The sequence below is a fragment of the Cygnus olor genome, chromosome 15 (genome assembly GCF_009769625.2).
Source record: "Cygnus olor isolate bCygOlo1 chromosome 15, bCygOlo1.pri.v2, whole genome shotgun sequence".
In the NCBI taxonomy this organism is placed as follows: Eukaryota; Metazoa; Chordata; class Aves; order Anseriformes; family Anatidae; genus Cygnus; species Cygnus olor.
Genome location: NC_049183.1, coordinates 5118011 through 5138175, shown reverse-complemented (window position 1 = coordinate 5138175; position 20165 = coordinate 5118011). Strand labels below are relative to the sequence as shown.

Sequence of the window (20165 nt, the reverse complement as noted above, 5' to 3'; positions counted from 1 at the left end):
TCCCTGCACCCCTCCCAGGACATGACTATCTCACTTGTTGCTTTTAATGATTATTAAGCATAGTTTCTAGCCCTTTGAATGTAACTGAAAACACAGCATGAGAAGAGAACGAGAGCCCCAAACCGGATATATATTTTCTGATGTCTGATGCTTCCAGGTCAACATCACCCTAGGTAAGGATCATCCTACGGCCAGGCCTAATTGTGACCGCTTGTGTCAGCACCCTCCACCTCTTCCTGCCCAACAAGGAGACCATTTGAGCTGCCACAGCCCTGCACAAGTCACGCGTTTGATCCCAAGCGGCGCTTTCTCTCCGTTTTCCTCCCTCCATAGGCTTGGAAGGGTGTTACGACCCAGCCTGCAGGCGTCCCAGGCTGGCATCCTTCTTCCAGCAGGGGTTTGACTGGCATCTCCTTTCTAGCCAGCCCTCCTTCGTTCTCCTCCTTCCTCCACACACGCACACACACGTGTATATATAAAAAAGAAACTTCGCTCGTGACATACTAATATTGCACAAGAAAAAATAGTGGCAGGAAATTAAAAAGGTTCATGTAACAACGTTAACGCAGCTGTAATGCAGATCTCGTACGTATAATAACGTGTCAGTCTGCCCCTTACCCGGAGGGGCAGGACAGCTTGCCAAGGCCTTTATCTAACCAGGACAGGTTAAGCACCTGCAGCGCATGGGGAAAGCGCCATGCACATGCTTGCCACGCTTACAAATCTATTCTTTTAGTTTTCCTCGTGGGATTTTTCTGAAGTGCCTTTACCACCTTTTATTTCTGCTTGAATCACCGCAGCTTTTGCTTTCTGAAGCACGGAAGATGAAAGAACAATAAAAGCAGTCAGACTGTGAGTCCTCTGCCCCACACAACATATACAGTTTCAGCAATTTTTTTCCAAGGCTCTTGTTATAAATGTCTCTTGTTCATGTCTAACAAACCAGCAGCACAGAGATCTCAAAAAATAAAAAAAAAAAATAAAAAAAAGAGAGCAAATCCTGCATTATTTTTCTTAGAAAAGGATTGTTCCTAGAGCATCCAAAGCACACTCAGACCAGCGTACTGGAATCCAGTTCCCATCCCTCTGAGATGCTCTTGCCAGGAATGTGCAAGCTCTTCAAGCCCGTGGGGCTGGATGTGTGCAGCCTTTAGGCACGATAGCCAGCACCTCCGTGAGCACTTGACCAGTATCTGTCCACTAACCCGAGCACCTTCAACGTCCTTGAGAACAGAAGGTTCCCATAAACCACACGCTGGTCAAACCTTTCCATGCTTTTCTTCCCAAGCATTCCCCTGCGTGAGACCACGCAGCCTCAGGGGACCAGGAGCACAGGAGATGGATGCCCCATCAACCTGCGCCCTGCAGCACGATTTTCATGCTCTTTCCTGCAGAAATTTGGGCTGATCCTTCCCTGCAAGGTCTCTCACCCTCATAACCCGTGTGAGAGTTCTGGTAGGGGAAGATGTGATTCCACCCCCCTTGCCTCTCCACCTCCCTCACCAGGGACGCTGGACCTGCATGAGGAATCAGAAATAAATTAACCCCCTGAAGCCCCAGGGCAGATTTCAGTGCAGCCAAGAGCTCCCACGCAGATGCTACCACTTGAAACTGGGATGGCCTCAGGAAGCAACTAAACATACTGCATCTTTTGGGGGTGCACCTGAGCTTTCCTGAGTGCTCCTGGGGATGCAGGCTGGGTCCCTCCCCCCCGGGTGAGCTCCAGGTGGGGCACATGGCCCCAGGTGAGCTCCTGGTGGCACACGGACAGTGACCAGCTCCCGATGGGAGCTCGTTTTTGCAAGTTACGGCCCTGCTGGTTGCTCTGCCTTGCCAGCAAAAGAGCTGGGAGCCGAGCAAGCCCGGCTCTGAAGAGCGTCCTGTGCCACGGGTGGCCCAGCAGGCGTTCACAGCCACCCGGTGCCTGGCAGTCTGTGGCTGCGAGAGGGCGGTGGCTGAGATGACGTGACCCTCTGCTTCCTCACAGACACCGCAACAGGGCTGGTCCCGTCCTCGACCTGCTGGAGACTAAATTATAAACCGAGATCACAGCCAAGTCTCCTTCCTCAGCTATCCATCTTCCCCGAGGTCATCCCGTGAGCTGAGGAAACAAACACAAAAGGAAAGTGAGGAATCAGCCTGCTCCAGCCTGCTCCCTGCCTTTCTGCCTTGCGCTGGGCACGACGCGGTCCTGCACCGGGAGCAGAGCAGCGGCACCACCGGAGGCACTGACCCACACAAGTCCTTCAGGACAGCACGCAGCAGGGCACGAGAGCTCTCCTCCGAGCATCGCCACCCAGCAATGACTTCCCCAAGCTTCTGCTGGCATCGTAAATAAAAGTCCCACCAGAAACGAGGAAGGGGAACGAGAACCTGCAACGGGTTCAACTCCTCAGGAGCGGAGGAGGAAGGATGAAGGAAACACTTGGGAAAGCAGGAGCCAGACAGCCAAGGGATTTCACTCCACTTTGCCAGGGTCAGGAGCAACCGCCCTGAGCGCGTAATGGGGTTGTGAGCAGTGAAACCCGATCGGCTGTTAACCCTGGAATGCGTGGAAATGACAACTGCACATAACTCTGGGGAATCCGCAACGGTGCCCCCGGACCCGGAACGGCAGGAATAACCCGCGTGTTTCACGCATGAGCTCATCCCGGGGCTAATACCCTCGCATGAGCCCAGCCTGCAGGAATTCACCGAGCATTCGACGGCCGGGGGAGCGCGGGGGGACACCCTTCTGCTCCCGGCCCCTTCCCCTCCCTCCACAACCCCACGTTTCCCACCGGCCGCGTGCTGCACGTTGGGGTCTCCAGCGGCCCAGCGAGCCGCCAGCTCACGCGGGGCAGGAGCGCTGGCAGCCTCCCTTTGCCACGCGGCTCCTCGCTTCCCCTTGCGTTTTCTCTCTCGCTTCTGTTTGCCTCGCAGAAAGGGGGGGGGGGTCAAAAAGCCCTGGGGTGCTGCTGTCTGCTCCCCCGGGAACGAGCCTGCTCCCTGACATGGCAGCTTCATCCTCCCAATCATCCAGTGATGCATGGGGCAACCTCCAGCGTTATTTGCCTATTCCATTCCTCCCTCTCCTAACGAAACCAGCCCAGATCCCACTGATGCTGGTGGTGAAAACCCCATGGGGCAGGAGGCAGATGGAGCCCGTGCCTGGGGATCGGCCGTGCTTGCGGGGCAGGCTCTGTCAAATGCATGAAGCATTCATCACATCTCAAGCATTGGCACATCCCATTGACAGTGACTCTTTTAGGGGACAGAATAGAATAAAATGGGAAAGTTAAACGGGACCTGTCTGCCCCTCCCATGCCTCAGTGTGCCTCCCCCTGCCAGCAGCTGTCCCGCATCTGCCTTCTGCTGTGAACTGAAGTGCAGCAAAGCCACCAAAACCGAAGGGAGGGCTTCACATGGCCAAAATTCAAGCTGGGGAGCTCCACCAGCCACAGTCAGGTCAGGGGGACCTGGGTCGGATCCCAGCCGTGCCACAGCAGCCCCCGGGCACTTGGCTGGGTCCTGGTGGGCTCCCTCCCTCCCGAGCACCGAGCTGATGGGGAAGGGGACCCTGTGTCCTTGCAGAGGGGCAGAGCGCTTATAACAAAGGTCAGATATCTGAGGTTTGGATGCAGTTCTGAGCTTTTTGAACTGTCTCCAGAGAACAGGCATCTCTTACCTTTGAACTGGATGATCCGATCTGTCCGCAGGCACTCCACAACTGAATCCCTTCCCCACCAGCGGCCCTGCAGGGGAGCCTCTGATGTCCCTCTCCCTGGCAAAGCCAGTGCAGGAACAAAGCAAGCTCGCCAGAAAATAGCTGAGCTGTGACAAAGATACAGTCTGTCCCTGTTAGGCCAGGTCCCTAACATGTCCCGCTCTGGCTGGACAAGCCCAGGAAGAAGACTGGAGAGGCAATTTCACACATCAGCCCCGGGGAGCAGCACCCCGCTCCAATAGCCCGGGGATCCCCCGCCGAGCTGACAGCGGGAGGAAGGACCAGGCAACAACTGCAACACAACCGAGAAAGTGAAAAGTTGGGTCAAGAGAATGGAAAGCTGAGAGACAAATTAAGAGATTTACCAAAACCCCAAGGGGCGGAGAGAACCAGCAGAGGAGACAGCATGTCCTGGGGGAGAGCAGATGCAGAGCAGGGGTAGCTGCTAGTTTTGGCCCCTTGCAGGCCCTCTGTCCCACCCCAGAGCTGGGTTTCTGTTTGACCACCATTGCAAGGAACACCAAGCAACATGGTAAGCTGTCTGCTGACACAGGGGTTCCCAGACCTCTGCCCGAAAAACACCACCGGGACCGCGTCACCACCAGTAAGCTGAGATTTTCCCTGAAGCCAGCCGAGATCCCTGAGCAAACTGCTGGCGTGCAAAGCAGTCCCCCAGCTAAGGAAGGGAGAGTGAGGGGACCCCCCCCTGCTGGGGAGGGGGAGCAGCGTGACCCCGGGGGGAGCAGCACCCCGGAGGACCCGAGGTGAGGGCAGCATTGCTGCCTTCAACCCAAGGCGCTCCTGCAGGCTGAGCCGTGCCAGCTCCTCCCCAGCGTGCCGCTGCTGGTGTTCCTCCTGCGTGCCAGGAGACGCTGCGGGGCTGGCTTCACGTGGCTCTCCCCAGCCAGATGAGGTGGCAGAGGGACGGGCAGGAGGTGAGGAGGAGGAGGAGGGAGGCTAAGGGCGCGCGGGGTACACGCTGCTCTGGCACGATGCCTGAAGGGCTCGGTGCACGGCCACAGCCGCACAGGGAGGGCTGCACAGCCGTGTCCCAGCTCCCGCTCGATCCCGCCGGCTGCAGGCACCAGCTGAGCGAGATGTGAGCACAAGGGGCTTGAGCACTGTGGCTCCCACCTAGGGTCAGAGGAGATTTAGGTCGTGCAGGGCTTTAAAATGCCAGAGCAACTACACATGCCTCACCTGCCTTAGCGCGTCTGTTTGGCCCGGCTAGCAGGCAGTGCAGCCAGGCAGAGAATTGGAGGACAGAGCTGGGGGGGCACGGCACGCGGGGATGCTGCCTCCAGCTCTGCGGTGGCAGCGCCAGCACGTGCCGTTTCCCCAGCAGGGAAGGAGGTCTGGAGCGGGTGTGCAGCTCTGCCCAGAGCACTGCAGCACAGGGACGGGATGGGACAGGTGGCACGTACCCTGCCCGATGGCACCTGGCTGCTGACGCAGGATGCTGACCTGCAAGGATCCACGTGTACAGGGCGAGCTCCTCGCAACAGTGCTGACGTGAAGCACACCAGCACTGCCGAGGTCTCCCCAGCACGGGCTGACACACAGGTGACAATGCAGGGTGACACACAGGGTGGCACCCGAGACCTCCCAGACGTGACAAAACGTGGCTGAAGTATTCGAAAGCTCAGGGAGGAATTATAAGACAAACGCACACAGAGCGCAGGGGGGGAGGGTTTGGGCTGCGAGCACAGTAGATTTTGCGTTTTGTTTTATACAAACTCGGGGGCCAGTGCCACATTCTCTTTTCATGGAGTATCTGCTGTAAAGAAACAAAACCTCGTGGTGCACAGCAAAGCAGGAGAGATTGAAACGCGCAGCCAGCGCCTGGTCCTGCGCACAGGGAGGGGAGCTGGGCTCACACCGGGCGCCAGCACCAAGCCGAGAGGCAGCGACTCCTACGCACGAGCACTTCTGTTTCCTCCTACCTTATTAAACGCATTTCTTTGGAGAGCTTCTTTGTGCACTGTTAAATGCCTTGTGGGAAAGTCCTACAAGGAACTTCACAGGTATCAAACTAATGGGCTGCTCGACAAATTATTTGGAAACCTGCAGAGTTTATTCTCTTGACAGTCTTTTCTGTGTTTCTTCTACACCAGCCTGAAATATTCTTCAGCAGGTGCAAATATCTTTACTGAATTCCAAACAAAGATCTATTCGTAATACATTTTTTTTTTGTTTTTTTTTTTTGTTTTTTTTTTGAACCAACTGGGGGAGGTTACTGCACGAGGGACTCAGCCTGTATAAATCCATGGAGATCTTGGGAGCACAGAGCTTTGTCCCGGGACAGACCAAGATACTATTTCCATCAAACACAATGGGGTTTCTGGAGCAGCCATAGGCCCCAGGAAGACAGGCAGCTGCTGCCTGGGACGCAGCATTGCTATCGATGCTACCCAGGTCCAGCAAACCTGCCCATGGGCCATGGCACCTTCCGAGGGGCAGAGCAGCCACGGCCTTGAGCTCTCCCCTTTGGGGCAGGGGAAGTCCTAACAGATGTCATCTAGCACGGGAAACATTCGCGTGTTCCGTCTTATCACAGGGAGTGAGCGGAGCAGGTTTTGCACCTCGCTGGGAGAAGCGTCCCCTCTCTGTCACCGGTCCCCAGTCCCGCAAGAAGCTGGGCTGCGGGGGCGGCCGCGGCGGGGGCTGCCTCGGGTTACGCAGCAGGGGGGAGCGGGGCGGCCCTCGGCCCCGCCGGAGTCTCCCATTTCTAAACACCTCGCTTTCGTCTGCCAGGGTTGCATCAGCTCCCGCGTTTGTATTTATAACTGGTTTTAAAACCTGATATTCCATTTCCAGTAGCTCCGCGGGGGTGAGCTGAATGTACAGGGCCCCCAGCCAAGCAGCTGCTGCCAGCGTGATCCCTCTTCCCTTTGCATCCTGCTCAGAAAAGCTCCCTACCGTCAACCTGGTGCCATGGCTTACTGGCATGGTCTCTTTAATTAGCTGACCGAGGCACGAGGCAGCCCTCATTAAAGAGATAGCTGATTAGGCCTCAGGTGAGGGGGAGTTGGCGGCGTTGGACACCACGCAGCTAACCGAGCCGTGCGCACGCTCAGGCACACCACTCCTGCCCTCTCTCCACACCACCACCAGCCGGAGTCCTCCTACGGTCGGAAGACCCCCAAAAGCTGCTTTTTAGCTGACAGACGGGTGGGGAGGGAGGGAGGAGGTCCCTCTGGGACGGCAGGCTCCTCGCAAGTGCCACCCCTCTGGGCCCTTCTCCACAGCTGCGCTGCAGAGGCTGCACCAGGCCGAGAGGTCCCCGCGCACTGGGCTCGGGTCCTGCTGCGACCCCCCCGGGGAGAGGCCCCCGGTGCCCCACAGCCTCCCCGAGCCACAGCTCCCTGGCAGGGACCGCAGAGGGACCCGTCTCTGCCACCGCCCCAGCGCCACTGCAGGACCTCGACTCCCTCCGGGGTGAAAAGTCCAGCTGCTTTAGGTTATAAATAAAAAATGACCCGATGAAAAGAGCGAATCTTCTGGGCACCAGGATCAATCACACACCTATTAAATGTACAAAGCGACCTCTCAAAATAACAGCAATTCATAAACCCTGACACCAGGAGCAGATTTGAAGCTTGGCTGGGACCCATGCCGCTGTGCTTCAGCACAAAGCAACTATCCGAGCCTCGTTAAAACATCTTCATCTCCAAAATCCCTGTCTCCAGGGCTGACTCCGTGTCTGCCACCACGCTTTCCGGACGGGAGCGGACAGGGCAGCCAGGGAGAAGGTCGGCCGTGGCCTCACTTTGAGCTACCTGTTTCTACCGATGCCAGTCCCCCTCCCTCTGACCCCAGAAATGAGACCTTGCTTTAACGGCATTTGTTTCTGCAGTTATTTTGCCTTCACTGTCATTCATGGAGAACCATGCACCCAAATCCAGCAGAAAGAGCAGAGAAAGGAGAACTTGGAACTGGGACTTGGATAAACGCTCTTCCAGCCTCGGCCACACCGCTCGCGTCTGCACAGGCTGAGCAGCTTCTCCATGCACAGGCTTGCTTATGTGGCAAAGGAAAATAGCATTTGCAAGCCTGAGAGGGGCAGTAAAAGGACAAATTGCCTATGATTTGTAAAGTGCTTTGGAACCTCAGCTGAAAACTAAGAGGGAAATGCAGAATAAGGCTGAAATTCTCCAGGCTCCTGCCAGGCAGCTCCAACCCTATTACACTTCATCCTGAGCACCAAGAGAGGTCAGCTTGTTGGACTCGCTTCTCCCGTGTGCTTTTCGGCAAAAAAAAAAAGGTGATTGGTGGCCAATATAAATAACCATCTTTTCTACCAGCAAGCAAGGTTCACCCTGAGATCGCTTCTCCCTCTGGTGACCTCTGACGTGCAGGGGCCTCGGGCACATGCTGCAGGCACAGCGCTGGCTGGGACGCCCCGACCCCACCGGCTGCAGTGTCCCACACGGTGCAAGGAAAACCATCACTTGGGTTCATACAGACCCAGTGCTAATCACGGAGCTGACTCATTTCCCTGCCCAGCCAGAGCCGGTTTCAAAGTATTCATTTAGCAGGAGGGAGGTCTGCCTCCATTACCTGCCCTCAGTCATCCTGTCCTCCTTCATTCTGGGGCTCCCGACAATTTGTGCTCAGGTTCCTGCGACACTGGAGACAGGGCTCGCATCCCTTTTTGGGGAATGTAGCTGTCACTGTCTGATACCTCTGGATGAGAATCTGGGCAGATGTTTGAGGAGATGAAAAAGAAATGCAAAGCCCAATCGGACCTTTGTATGAGGTCATTCCAAAAACGAATGGGTGAGTTTCTGATGGGAAGCTGTTTTGCAGAGAAAGCTTCCGCTGTCACCGCCGGATCGGCAAAAAGTGCAGGGGTGTCTCCCAGCAGCCAACACCGACTGCTCCGAGCTGAGCACCCACTCGACGGCAGCAGGGAGACCACGCAGGGCTTCCTCTGGTCCACCCCTGTGTGATTCCCAAAGCACCCCCATGGGGGCGGGAGGTTGGAAGCGGGTGTAAGGAGGTACAAATGTGGCCATCACCAGCCAGCAAGCCTCAGCCCACTCAGGGCGATGCAGAGCATCCTCAAAAGCCTCAAGAGCCGTGAGGATAAGCCTACATCCAGAGCGCAGCATTAATAATTTCTGCTTGAACCTGGAATTATTTTTACCTTCTCTATTTGCTGACTCCGCTCCCCTCCTGCTGCAACCACTGAGCTAAGCCGTGCCCTCGGGAGCTGGAGGCAGATCCCACCCCCGTAGCTGCTGAACCCCTTCGGAGCGTTTCCCTCCCTTCCCCTGCTCCTGCCTGCGCCGTGGGGACGCGCCTTCTCACAAGGAGGGCAAGGGCTTCAGCTGCCTCGGCTCCTGATGCCTGCTCAGTGCTCCTCCGATGAAAGGCACTGCAGTGCTACCGAGCATAACTGCATTTGAAATCCGAGGGATTTAAGGAATATTCATCTTTACCAATTTTTAAGTTAACATAAAGTCTTGTACTTTGCAAGCTGCCCTGAATAGTACCAGAGTCTAAGGCAGGGAGGTGCCCGCTTAGATCATTACCTGGGAGAGCGAGGTAGTTACACATTATACCGAGAACAAATTTTTTAATTATCCTGCAGCTACCTAGCAAAAATAATAACCGAGCAATTAGTTTCATTCTCATTCACCTCTTGTATCAGAGGCATCATCAAATGCAGGAAAGGCAGGTTGCTTACCCACGCGCAGCAAGCAGAGCACAGCAAAGCACACATTGCTTTCACATGCGAGACACTGATTGTCTGGATAAATTTGGTTCTCCATCTTCACAGCAAGACATTTTTGGGTACCATCTCACATTGTGGTTAGCACTGAGCAATCCAGCAGCTGAGATCCGGATGGGAACACCAGACTGAATTAAACTCATCAATCACTCTAACCCCAACTCTTCAAGTGCCGCAGGAAGTGGCAGCGGGATGTGCATCGTCTCCACTCAGACATTTGCATGTCCTGCGACGCCTCTGAACGCCAGAAGGCTGGTTTTGTCTCACCCAGGGGATGTTGCCCACGCAGCACGTGGACGCACCCCGGGAAAGGTGCGCTCCTGTTTCCCGGCTGGCCCCTGATGACCCAGATCCAAGAGAGTCTGGAGGACAAGAGACTTCCCCACGTTTTCATTGACCAGCAAAGGAAAGTGGAAACAGAAGCTGAATTTCTGTCACTGCTGCTTGTCATACACGAGAACAACAACAAAGCTTATGACACTTTTTTGCTTTGATTACAGGTTTCCCCTGTAATTAAGAACAAGAACCACTCCAACAAAAAATTGCCTTGCAAATCTTCTGTATGCCTAACGAGGGCACAGGCACAAGGAGCCGCTTCCATGGAGCAGGGAGGAGTGAGCCTGCAGCACAGCCTGCGCTTACAGCAGGGTGCAGCATGGGGAGGATGTCCAGCTGACACGCTGCAAATTAAAATGTGGGCCTTGCTAGGCTGAATGCCATAGAAAGGTACAGCAAGCACCACTCCTGGCTTGCCTGAGCTATCCTCATTCAGCTGTACAACTACGCGTCCTTTCTCAGGGCATTTGAAGGTTAACCGAGTCACTTCTGCAGGCTGCCCATCCATTTCTGCCACGAACACAGGTAACTCTGGCCAGCATTCCACGTGCCCCAAGGGCCTTGGCAAAACAACTCCCAAAATCGACACCGAAAGCCCTGGGGATGCAGGAAGGGAGCCAGGGGGCTCTGCACCCAGAGCAGACCTCGCTGGGCACCAGAAGGGGGCCGGCACCTGCGGTCAGCGGGGCGCTGATAGGTTTTTCCTCCTGCCCTGAGCTCATCCTGCACATGGGTGAGCCGGGAAAAACAGATCCTGTTTTCAGAGATTGGCACCTGAAAGTGAAACAACCGAACGAAAACCCACCGAGCTTTAGAGCGAGGCATCTTTTGTTGGTGAATGCCGTCTGGTGATGCCCAGCTAGCTCCTGGCTGCCAGGAAGGACAAAGCGAGCTTTTGTGCTGTGCTGAGAAAAGATAATATGAGCCCCCTCCAACAAAGCATCGAAAGGCCACAGCGCCCAGCATGAAAATGTCAGGATAACCACGGGGCCAAGCAGTCGCTGAAGACATGAACACGGATCTGAAACCCACAGGCAGGAGGGCAGAGGACAGCCGGTGACAGCAGAAACACGGGCAGCCGAGGGGCCAAGGAGCCCTCGCAGCGCAGGGCCAGCCCAAGAGGTCATCCCCCAGCTCTGAAGGATGGCAGAAGGCTCGAGCCAGCACCTCTCCAACCCCTCAGCTTCCTAGGTCTTTGCTGAAAGCCCAAGAAATGAAAGGTCCTGCGCAGCTACAAGACAACCCAGCCACCAAACCTGCTTGCAGATGAGCTGTTGTTCTCGAGCATCACCTTCAGAGTACAGGATCTCTTGGCTTAACCTAGGGCAATCACCAAATACTTTTTAAAGATATGAAACATTTTTTTTTCTCCTTTCCATACACATGATTCCATTTCCTTGTTCTCTTGCAGCTGAAATTAAGAAGTGGCCTATAGTTTAGAGACCAGGAAGTTTCCCAAGAGCCAACGGACACAACATCATACCAGGAATGCGATGCAGCTACCACCAAACAGGAGGGAAAGCCTGATCCTTTGGCTTATTTTGCTAAAAGTCCCAAAGAATCCAATCGTAGGAAGAAAAACTCTCAGAGTTACATTCTTTAAACTCGGAACCGAAAAGAGATTCCTCTGGCTCTTTCTCAGTTACTGAGAAGCCTGCCAAAAAAAGATAAAAATTCATGATTCTGGTGTAAAAAGCAAGCGCGTGCACGGGTACGTGCACCACTACACGTACCTACCCGCTGCACACCCAGAGCCGCACGCTGCTGAAGCACAGCCCCTCATCGCGGTGCATGTGGGGGGCGGCAGCACAAAGGCATCTCTGGAGGTTTGGGGTTTATGTTGTCATGTCAGAGGCAGAAATTCATTTATTTCCTCCTACAGAGGCAGAATTACAGCAACTTATTTCTCCCCTGCTCCTTGAACAGCACTCGTACCATCTGAAAGACTTGCTGAGGATGCCCGTGAGAGCTCTTTTCCCAAGGGAACCGAATCTTCCCGCTTGTCATTACCACATCCATATTAATGAGAGGGGAAAAAAAAAAAAAAGCCCTCGACTAATTTTATAGGCACATCAGAAATAAATTCCTCTCCCAAGGAGAGTATGGGAACGGAGCTCCACAAGGGTTATTTTTAAAACTAGTCAAGATACCAGGCTGCCTCCGGGTCTGTGCACAGCGTTTGCTGCTTCGGGAAGCCCTGGCCGTGGAGGATGGACCGGCTCCCTCTGTCCCGGGCTCGGCCATTTGGAGGGAACCCGTGTGCTTCAGTCCTTCATCACGGCGTGCAGCAAACTTCCTCCCCACACACCCACAGATCTCTGCACCACGTTAATGCTGACATGCAGCCCACGGGCAGGCAGAGATGGAGGCCCCTAGTGAGGGTGGTCAGGGATGTACAGACCTGCTAGCGCCCAGGAGCACTGCCGTCAGCGTGCAGCAAGCCACACGGACCCGTGCAGCGGCATCCGTGTGGACCCGCGTAGCATCATCCATGCCCCAGCCAACGAGGCAAGGGTGCAGGCTGGCTCCCCGGACATCTCAGGATACCCCAGTGCGCTGCTTTCCCTGCCCGGTGCAGAGAGCATGTTACAACACTGCTGCCATCCCTGCACGGCCGCGTTCCCACAGCCAGGCTCTTCCAGCACGGTGCTCCCATGGGGACGATGTCACCTCTGCGAGGCAGACTCCTGCCACAGGGCACCAGCTGTCCCCAGCCGGTGATGCTGAGGTGGGAAGACCCACTCAAGTGGAGCACTTACTGAATGGAAGGAACTGCACAGACCCCAAGGTACACTCTATTTCCAAGCTATTAAGCTTCGCTGATAGCAAGCTATGAACTGCACTGACCTAATGATATTCCACTGCAAAAGCTCATGATCAGCCCCACAGCCCACGATGGGCACAGGTGTCTGCTACAGACCATTTACAGTCTAAGGCAGGCAAGTTCAGGCTCAGGAGCAAAGAGATTAGGTTTACAGTGCTGAGCAGCAATTACAGTTCTTATCTGAAATCCCCTGACGCCAAAAGAAATCTTTACGTTGGCTCCCACAGGCTGCCGTGAAAAAGGCTCTGCTCACCTTGGCGGCACAGACAGACACTCCCCCCGGCCCGCAGGGCAAGTGCCAGCCCCCGTGCTTCCAGGCTGAGCTGGCTAGAGGAGGAGACACTCGAAAAAACCATCATTGACACGGCCCAGCTTCTGAGTGAATCCAGCTCCCAGCTCCAGATGATGTGACGGGGAGGGGTCTCGCTGGCCCCCAAGGGAAACAAGGACCGGCCGCTTTCAAAGGCAACCCCATGCACTGCTGGGGTGCTCGGGGGGCTGCAGCCACCTCCTCCTGCATGCAGGAGCCTCCGGCCACTGGGCCTCTGCCCTTGCAGGAGCAAGGTGCCCTCACATTATGCGTTTAAGCAGCAATGTGATGATTTTGACTCAAAAGACTCCGGCAGCTCCCAGCACTGCTGCGTGCCCACCTGGGACAGGAGCTGCAGGGCCGCCTGGGTAAAAGCACTGCGGGGAAGGGAAACCAACCTCAGACATTTCACAAGATGGTGATATTGGCCCGGTCCGAACGCTGGGCTGGGCTTAAAACAGTGACAACCGCTCCTGCTTTCTCCTCTGGTCAGCATCCTCCCAGAAAACAGACTTTGCGCTCTGCTCCCAGGACCGCCGCGGTCCTGGACCTCAGCCCAGCCAAGCACCGTCCCCACGCAGGCACTGCAAGGCCCCTGGCCGTGCTTGCAATGCTCCACGCAGGACAGCATCCCCCTCTGCAGGGAAGGTGCCCTCTGGAGAGCATTCCCAGCCCACGGGCCGTCGGCGAGGGCTGCACGCCGTGCTCCGACCTCCAAGCCAAGCCCCGGAGCGCCGCGAGGTGCCTGCAACAACAGCGGGCTCACGGCCGAGCGCGCGGCCAAGGGCAGCCCGCGGCGGGGAAAAACGACCCCGTGGCTCGCACGCTTTTATTTTCTCAGCAAACTTTGCAGTTGAAAGGTGGTCTCCGAGGCTGGCGTGTTTAAAATAACAGCCAGGAGGAGGCTGCGGAGGGAGCGGGCGGGCGGGGGGACGGCGCTCCCCGGCGTAAATGGGAGCTTGTGTTCGGCGCAGCGCGGCAGGGAGCACCGGCAGGGCTGAGCCGGGCATCGCTGTACCTCCCTCGTGCCAAACCCTTCTGGGTGGGCTGCTGGCTTAACTGAGCCCCTGTGTTGGAGGGAAAGCTCAAGCTCACGCTGGGCGAGGGCACAGGGAGCTGCACAACCTGCCCAGACGCCGGCACGCACCCGAGGGGTGACCCCGGGGTCTGCGGCCCCGGCATCACCCCGCGCTCAGGGGGCACGCGCCTGGGGGGGGTGGGCTGGGGGGCAGGCCAGCCTGGAATAAATGCCTCGTTTTCTTGTGGTGGCTCGTGTACAGTAATGTCTAAATATATACTTTATGGAAAGTGTGGAGTGATTTATTTTTGTTATTGTTGGTCTAAAATTGTGCTGGCTGAAACAGCACCGCTGAGTTGCAGGGCCTCGCTGGTCGCACACAAAACATTATCAGAGATATGTCATAAAGCAAATATTAGCAGGACCTGCGGTGGGGGGTTAGGCAGGGCCACCGCTGCCAAGCACGGCCACCTCAAAGCAGGAGCCGGCGCAGAGGTGACCTCACCCTGCTGCATGGCAGGGCCCCGGCCTCTGTCCGTCAGGGAGGAGGAGGAGGAGGAGGAGGAGGAGGAGGAGGAGGAAGAGGAGGAGAGGCTCAGCATCACTGCGCCCCGGGAAGACGCCAAGATGCAGCAGGCTGCTGGGCAAGGGCCGTGTCAGGCTCCTGGCCACCAGGCGTGAGCAGGAGAAAAATCCCTCTTTCAGAAAGGGTCGAAGCTGCCTGCTTCTCCCCGCAGCCCGTCTCTGGTAGCAAGATGCAATCCCCCTGAGGCATCCCATACGGGAGTTATTAGCCTTTCATCATCAAGTGTGCAGATGAATGTTATAAAATCACAAAGCCACCATGTACTCTAGACACCCAACCCACCCTAACTCAGCAGCGCATTTCTCTGGGATGTCTTCCCAAAATTTATTTCGTGCAGGAGGGAGGGGGAGGACACCGACGTGCGCGGGGAACCTCCCTCCTCCCCCTTTCTCACGAGGATGGGTCCCGGCTGCCTCTTTGCGCGGTGGCTGACATTGTGCCGCCCTCCTCACCGCCACCTCGGGGAGACCGCACGGCACGATCGCCCCGATGCCAGGGCTGAGACAGTCCCCGATGGGCAAAACAGCAGCGACCCAGTAGCCCCCTGTACCCCTCTCTCCGGGTGCCCGCTCCCCTGGGAGAAATGCCCAGCACCTGGAGGGATCAAGGCGGAGGGCTGGAGCCTCCTGCCGGGAGGGAACGCCGAGGGCAGAGCTTGCACCCAGCAGGAAAGCTGCTCTGCCTGTGCCAAGAGCCGTGGGGCACAGCCCCGGCCACCAGGCAGGAGGAAGCCAGCCCTCCTCCATCCCCTGGGCAGCGAGCTCGGGCTGGGGGGAAGGATGAAAGTAGGAGTCGAGCTCAACCTCAAAGTTTTGGTGTACTTTGCCCAAACGAAACACAAGAGCCACAGCCGACGCCGCATTTAGCTGGCCACGGGTTTTGCTCCAACCGACAAAACCTCACGTAGCGCCACCACCGTGCACTGTGCCTCAGACGGAGGTTACGGCTCCTGCACCCAAACGCTCGAGCAGGGAGCCCTGAGCCAGGCTCCCCAAGCAGGGAGCAGCCCACGGCCGCAGGCTCCCCGCTCCCGACGCTTGCAGTGCAGCACTGTCACGGGGAACCGCGGTTTCAAGCAAACCTTGCAGCTCTCTCCCCCTCCAACAGAAAAGCACTGCGCTGCCTGGGCTTCCTCACAACACCTGCAGGAGCCTGGTTCTCGTGGATTTCTGACTACCTCTTGTCCCAGCAGCCCTTACGGCTCCTTGGAAAACCTTTTGAAGACTTTTGGTGGGCCCACAGTAGAGACGATAGCTCAAATAAGGCTTCTTGGGTTTGTCCCCACCTATAAGTGCCCTCAGAAACCTTCAATTTGATTTTACAAGCAAAAAGTACCAGGCCAGCGACCCGACGAGCCACTTACAGACGGGAAACTCCACTTTCCTTCGGCAGAAGCCTCAGCTCCCGTCGCAGCCCCGCCGGCAGCACCGCCGAGCTTGGCAGAGCTGCAAAGCGACCTGACGCCGGCCGAGCCCACAGGGGAAAGCAAGATGCAAAGTGCTTACTCAGGGATGCTAATTGTTCTCATTTCCCTTCTCCTCGGGACAGAGGAGTGCAGAGTTCAGCGCTTCCCCCTCTTGCGGCCTCATCTTACCCCCCAGCCATCCCTCCTCCCAAAAGCCCATAGCCTCCTATTAAACTTCACAGGACACCCCTGGTTTTCCCTCTCTCAGCATCTCCTTCAAACGCACACACATTCACCCTACGCAAGAGACAGGAGAGAGGAACAAGCTTCATCTACAGAAGAGAAAATTAAGACAGCAAAATCTCTCCCTACAGATAATCTTTAAAGTTTTTTTTTTTAAATTGTCCCTCTTTATTAGTCCCAGACAGAAATCTGAAACCCCCTTTAAAAAAAAAAAAACACAGAGATATATAATGATTTTCAAAGCTGTGTCACATAATTAATGTCACATTTATCTCTTCAGCTGTAGAGATAAAAAGAAACCATCTATCCATGTCCTCGTTATTTTTTATTCTCCTTTTAAAGCCAGTGTTTAAATCCTTGGGATAGGGGTGCTGTGAAGGAGGGGGAAACTCTGACTTTCCCTTTACCCCACACAACGACGGCAATAGAAAATTCCTTCCTCTCCCCCGTTCCCTTTCTCCATTGCTGCCTGACAGCGGGTGGCAGGGCCTCGATGCTCCTTCGGGAACCTCTCCCTCGCCCCCTGCTAGCTGCCCCCTTCCCTGCCCCACCGCCAGCCTCCAGGATAGCCCAGCAGCTGGGGGCGACATTCCCCTCCAGCATCCACTGGGACACATGAATGAGCCCGACGGTAATATTCATTTTTAAAAGTATATTGCAGCCATGGGCATTCTCCACCATTAGCACCATTTGGATTCCTCTCGTGTTGCGTTCTGCTTCGTTTAGGGGGATAGTGCCCACATTAAAACGCTATTTAACACCCCGCTGCTCCCCCGGGCCGCTGGGAGCACCTCGCAGCGCCAGCGCCGAGTGAGACCACCGCCGCTCTTCCCAGCCCGGCTCCTCTCGCTGAGGGCCACCTCCTCCTGTATCGGATGAGAACCTGGTGTTCACGGCCTGATAACGATGTCCCGAGATGCGAGAAGGTCCCTTTAAGATAGCTGATGAACACACATCGTCTGGTTCTGATCAGCGTATGACAGCTCCAAAAACCGCAGCGAGAGCTCTCTGGGGCTTCCCACGTGCTCTGTATCCCATACGCTCACACTCAGCGTTTCACCGAGAGCCCTGCACCGCCACGTGCCATCAGCCTCTGGTCCCACCAGGGACCTCTGGCTTTAGATATTCCCACAAATATGGGTCTGGGATAACAGCGAGCAGCAGGCACTCAGCGAACGCTGTGACGGAGGAAGGGCCGCCAGGTCTCGGGACGTGCAGGAGCCCCAGGACCTCTCCCGAGGACGGCGCCTGGCACCTCCCCAGCCACCGCAGGAGCAGCCCTGCTGCTGCCGGGTCCCTCTGGCCACCCCCCAGCCTCCGGGCTGCAGCAGCGCAGGGTGAGTTCGTTCCCTGCAAGCAGGCCGCTCCCGTGCTTGCAGCGACGCGTGCTCAGCCGCCCTGTGGCGATGTAGATGACACGCCGTGCATGGGGTTAACGCATGGGTACACGTTCTGCTCACTGACCTTCTTCAAAAGGTACCTGGAATAGCCAGGAGAAGCTGAACGGCATTTGGAAAACTCCAGGAATGGAGAGCATCAGGTCCCCAGACCCACGCGCTCAGCTGGGGACCACGTAAACCGGCTTGGCTCCTCTGCATCGCTGGCACTAGCAGGCAGGCTCAAGAAGCTGGTCCTTCCTGCCCCAAATGGCACTGGCACAGGAAAAAAACATCTCATCTCCTCTCCTTGCTGTTTGAAGAGCGGACAAGTGTGCTGCGTGTGCTCAGACACAAAAAAAGAGCAAGATAAGCCTCCCCACTTGCTCTCCCAGAGCTGCAAGGAAGCATTTTGTGGTCAGCAGAACCGGTCTCAGGTGCCAGCTGTTCAATGCCAGGCTCGGGACTGCTGCTTCCATCCCGGCTCACCAACCAGCAGCGTCAGAGCCCCTCTAATCTCAGGTCTTTGGTTTTATCTCATGCCTTTGGTATAACCAGGGCAGAGGGTTTAGCCAGCTGCCACACACCCACCCAGGCCCAGCAGGGTAGCAACACCTGTGGTCACCAACCCCGAGCCCAAACCTGTGTCTGCTTTGAGAAGCAAAGTCAAACCAGCTAGCCATGAACCACAGGTCATTTGAATTTCGCCTGTGCTCACAGCATCTTTTTTTTTTTTTTTTTTTTTCAGGCAGAAAAGTGCACCCAAGGAACAAAACCCAGCCTCAAACAACCCCCTCGTCCAGGAGGCACCAGTCATTAGTGGAGACGGAGCTGGGTGCCTGTCCCCAGCCAGCCCAAACACGGCTCGTGGCCAGCCTCAGCACGGGGGGGCACAGCCACCCCTTACAGGGGTCCCGGTGGGCGTTCAGCGAGTGAGAGCACGGCTGGGACCGCCTGCCTCCATGCAGGCTCACGAGGAAGCAAAGCGCCCGGGCCGAGCTCTGCAGCTCCAGCGAAGAAACTGAGTGTGAGGTCTTCTGAAGAGGTGCTCCACAGCTCCTCGACCGCACGGGTCATCCTAACCTCCCTTGCCTTCCTCTCTCTTTTAAGAAATGAGAAAGAAAAAGAGGCATTTCTGCTGCTGAAGTTTCACACATGAAAGGTAAGGGAGTCAGAGTGACTCTTCACTTCTTCCCACTGAGAACTCGCATCCCCAAATGAAACAATTGCTTAGGGAAAATATCTTCAAAATGACCCATAATCACCTAACTTCACAGCTGATGCTCTCCCCCGTAACGCCAGCTCTTCTCCTCTGCCCCCAGACAAACGCGTTTAGCTGGGGAAGAGCATCTGATGGAGCCGCTCCGGCACACATTGCTGCAGATAAATCATGGTTACCGGCCGCAGTTCCAGTTTGTCCACATAACCGCTTCTAAACGAGTGTGTAGATGGCAGGCAGAAAGCTGTCCCGCCGATGGAAAAGTCTCGCTGGGAGTCCCGAACGCGCTGGGGTGGGACGAGCGCGTAACACAGCGCTCGCTCCGAGCATCTGCACAGAGAGGCAAGAGTGCTCCCCAGCGTACAGACAGACAGACAGACACACACGGGTCGCTAAAAGGGAGCAAATGCCACCACGAGCTCAACCACAGGCGAGGGGGTCAGGAGCAGCCTGCCCCTGTGTCGCAGCCACCTCCCAGCAGCAAAAGCCCAGCAGGAGCAGCCCGGGAGCAGCCCGAGCTGGCGGCACTGCTTCCAGCACCTTCCCAAAGGAGCCTTTCCAGAGCCGCTGCTCGCTCCCTCCTCGCTTGCTGGGCACCACCAGGATGCCTCGACTCTCCAGGCCCGCAGCGGCCCCGCACCGGTGCCCAGGCTCTGCTTCAGGCCTGAGGCAGGGGCATCGTTTCCATGCTGCAGTGGCACAAGCACCTGCACTGAACGGGCAGAGAAGCAGAACTGGCTCAGACTTCTCCAGAAGCAGCATCTTCATTTTGCCTTTCTGAATTGACCCTGTACTGGTGTTTCTTAAAGTTCAGCTCCGCTTCCCAAAGCAGACCTGGATTTCCCGTGGTGTGCTCCAAGCCGGCTCTCCCCTGACACACCGGCGACGGTGCTGCTGGGACCAGAGCGCTGTGCTCATGACCCCGTAGCTCTGGGACAAAACCAGAGATGCTCGGAAACGACTGCACTCAAACCGTGGCCCAGGCAGCCCCAGCATCAGCCCCCCCACGCACACCCAGCCTTGGGAGCCTGCAAGCAGCCCAAATTCCCGAGCCACAGACACTGCCGCATCCCTGCAAAGCTGGGAATGGGAGCAGCGAGCCCAGCAAAAAAGCCCCTCAGGACGGCAGGAGACCTTTCCCCCTGCACCACACTATCGCATGCCTGCTCTGCCCAAGGCCTAGTGCCAGGGGCTGGACCACCCCAGCACGGTGGGGGCAAAGCCGGCATCACCCCGGCCCGGGGGAAGGCGCAGTGCCCGGTGCTGGGCCACCCCCAGCACCCCGTACCCAGCCCAGTCGGGCCCTTCAGCCCCTTAATTTGTTGAATGAGGTTATTTATGCGAGAGGGTTTGCAGACATACTGAGAGCTCGTTTGCAGGGACGTCCTGTAGCAGCGATCCCTTT

The 20165-nt window shown here is 56.5% G+C and overlaps 1 protein-coding gene across 14 annotated transcripts in view; it reads right to left on the bottom strand.

Moving 5' to 3' along the window:
* LOC121078304 (ankyrin repeat and fibronectin type-III domain-containing protein 1-like) overlaps window positions 1-20165 on the bottom strand; it is a 216402-nt gene that overhangs the window by 90748 nt on the left and 105489 nt on the right. The window contains exon 1 of one of the 14 annotated variants that reach the window (XM_040574330.1): window positions 9399-9449. The exons of the other annotated variants lie outside the window; for them this stretch is intronic. Coding sequence (XP_040430264.1) covers window positions 9399-9434 — 36 coding nt within the window. The 5' untranslated portion in view covers window positions 9435-9449. Of the gene's footprint in view, window positions 1-9398; window positions 9450-20165 lie in introns of those variants that run through there. 14 annotated transcript variants of the gene reach the window in all.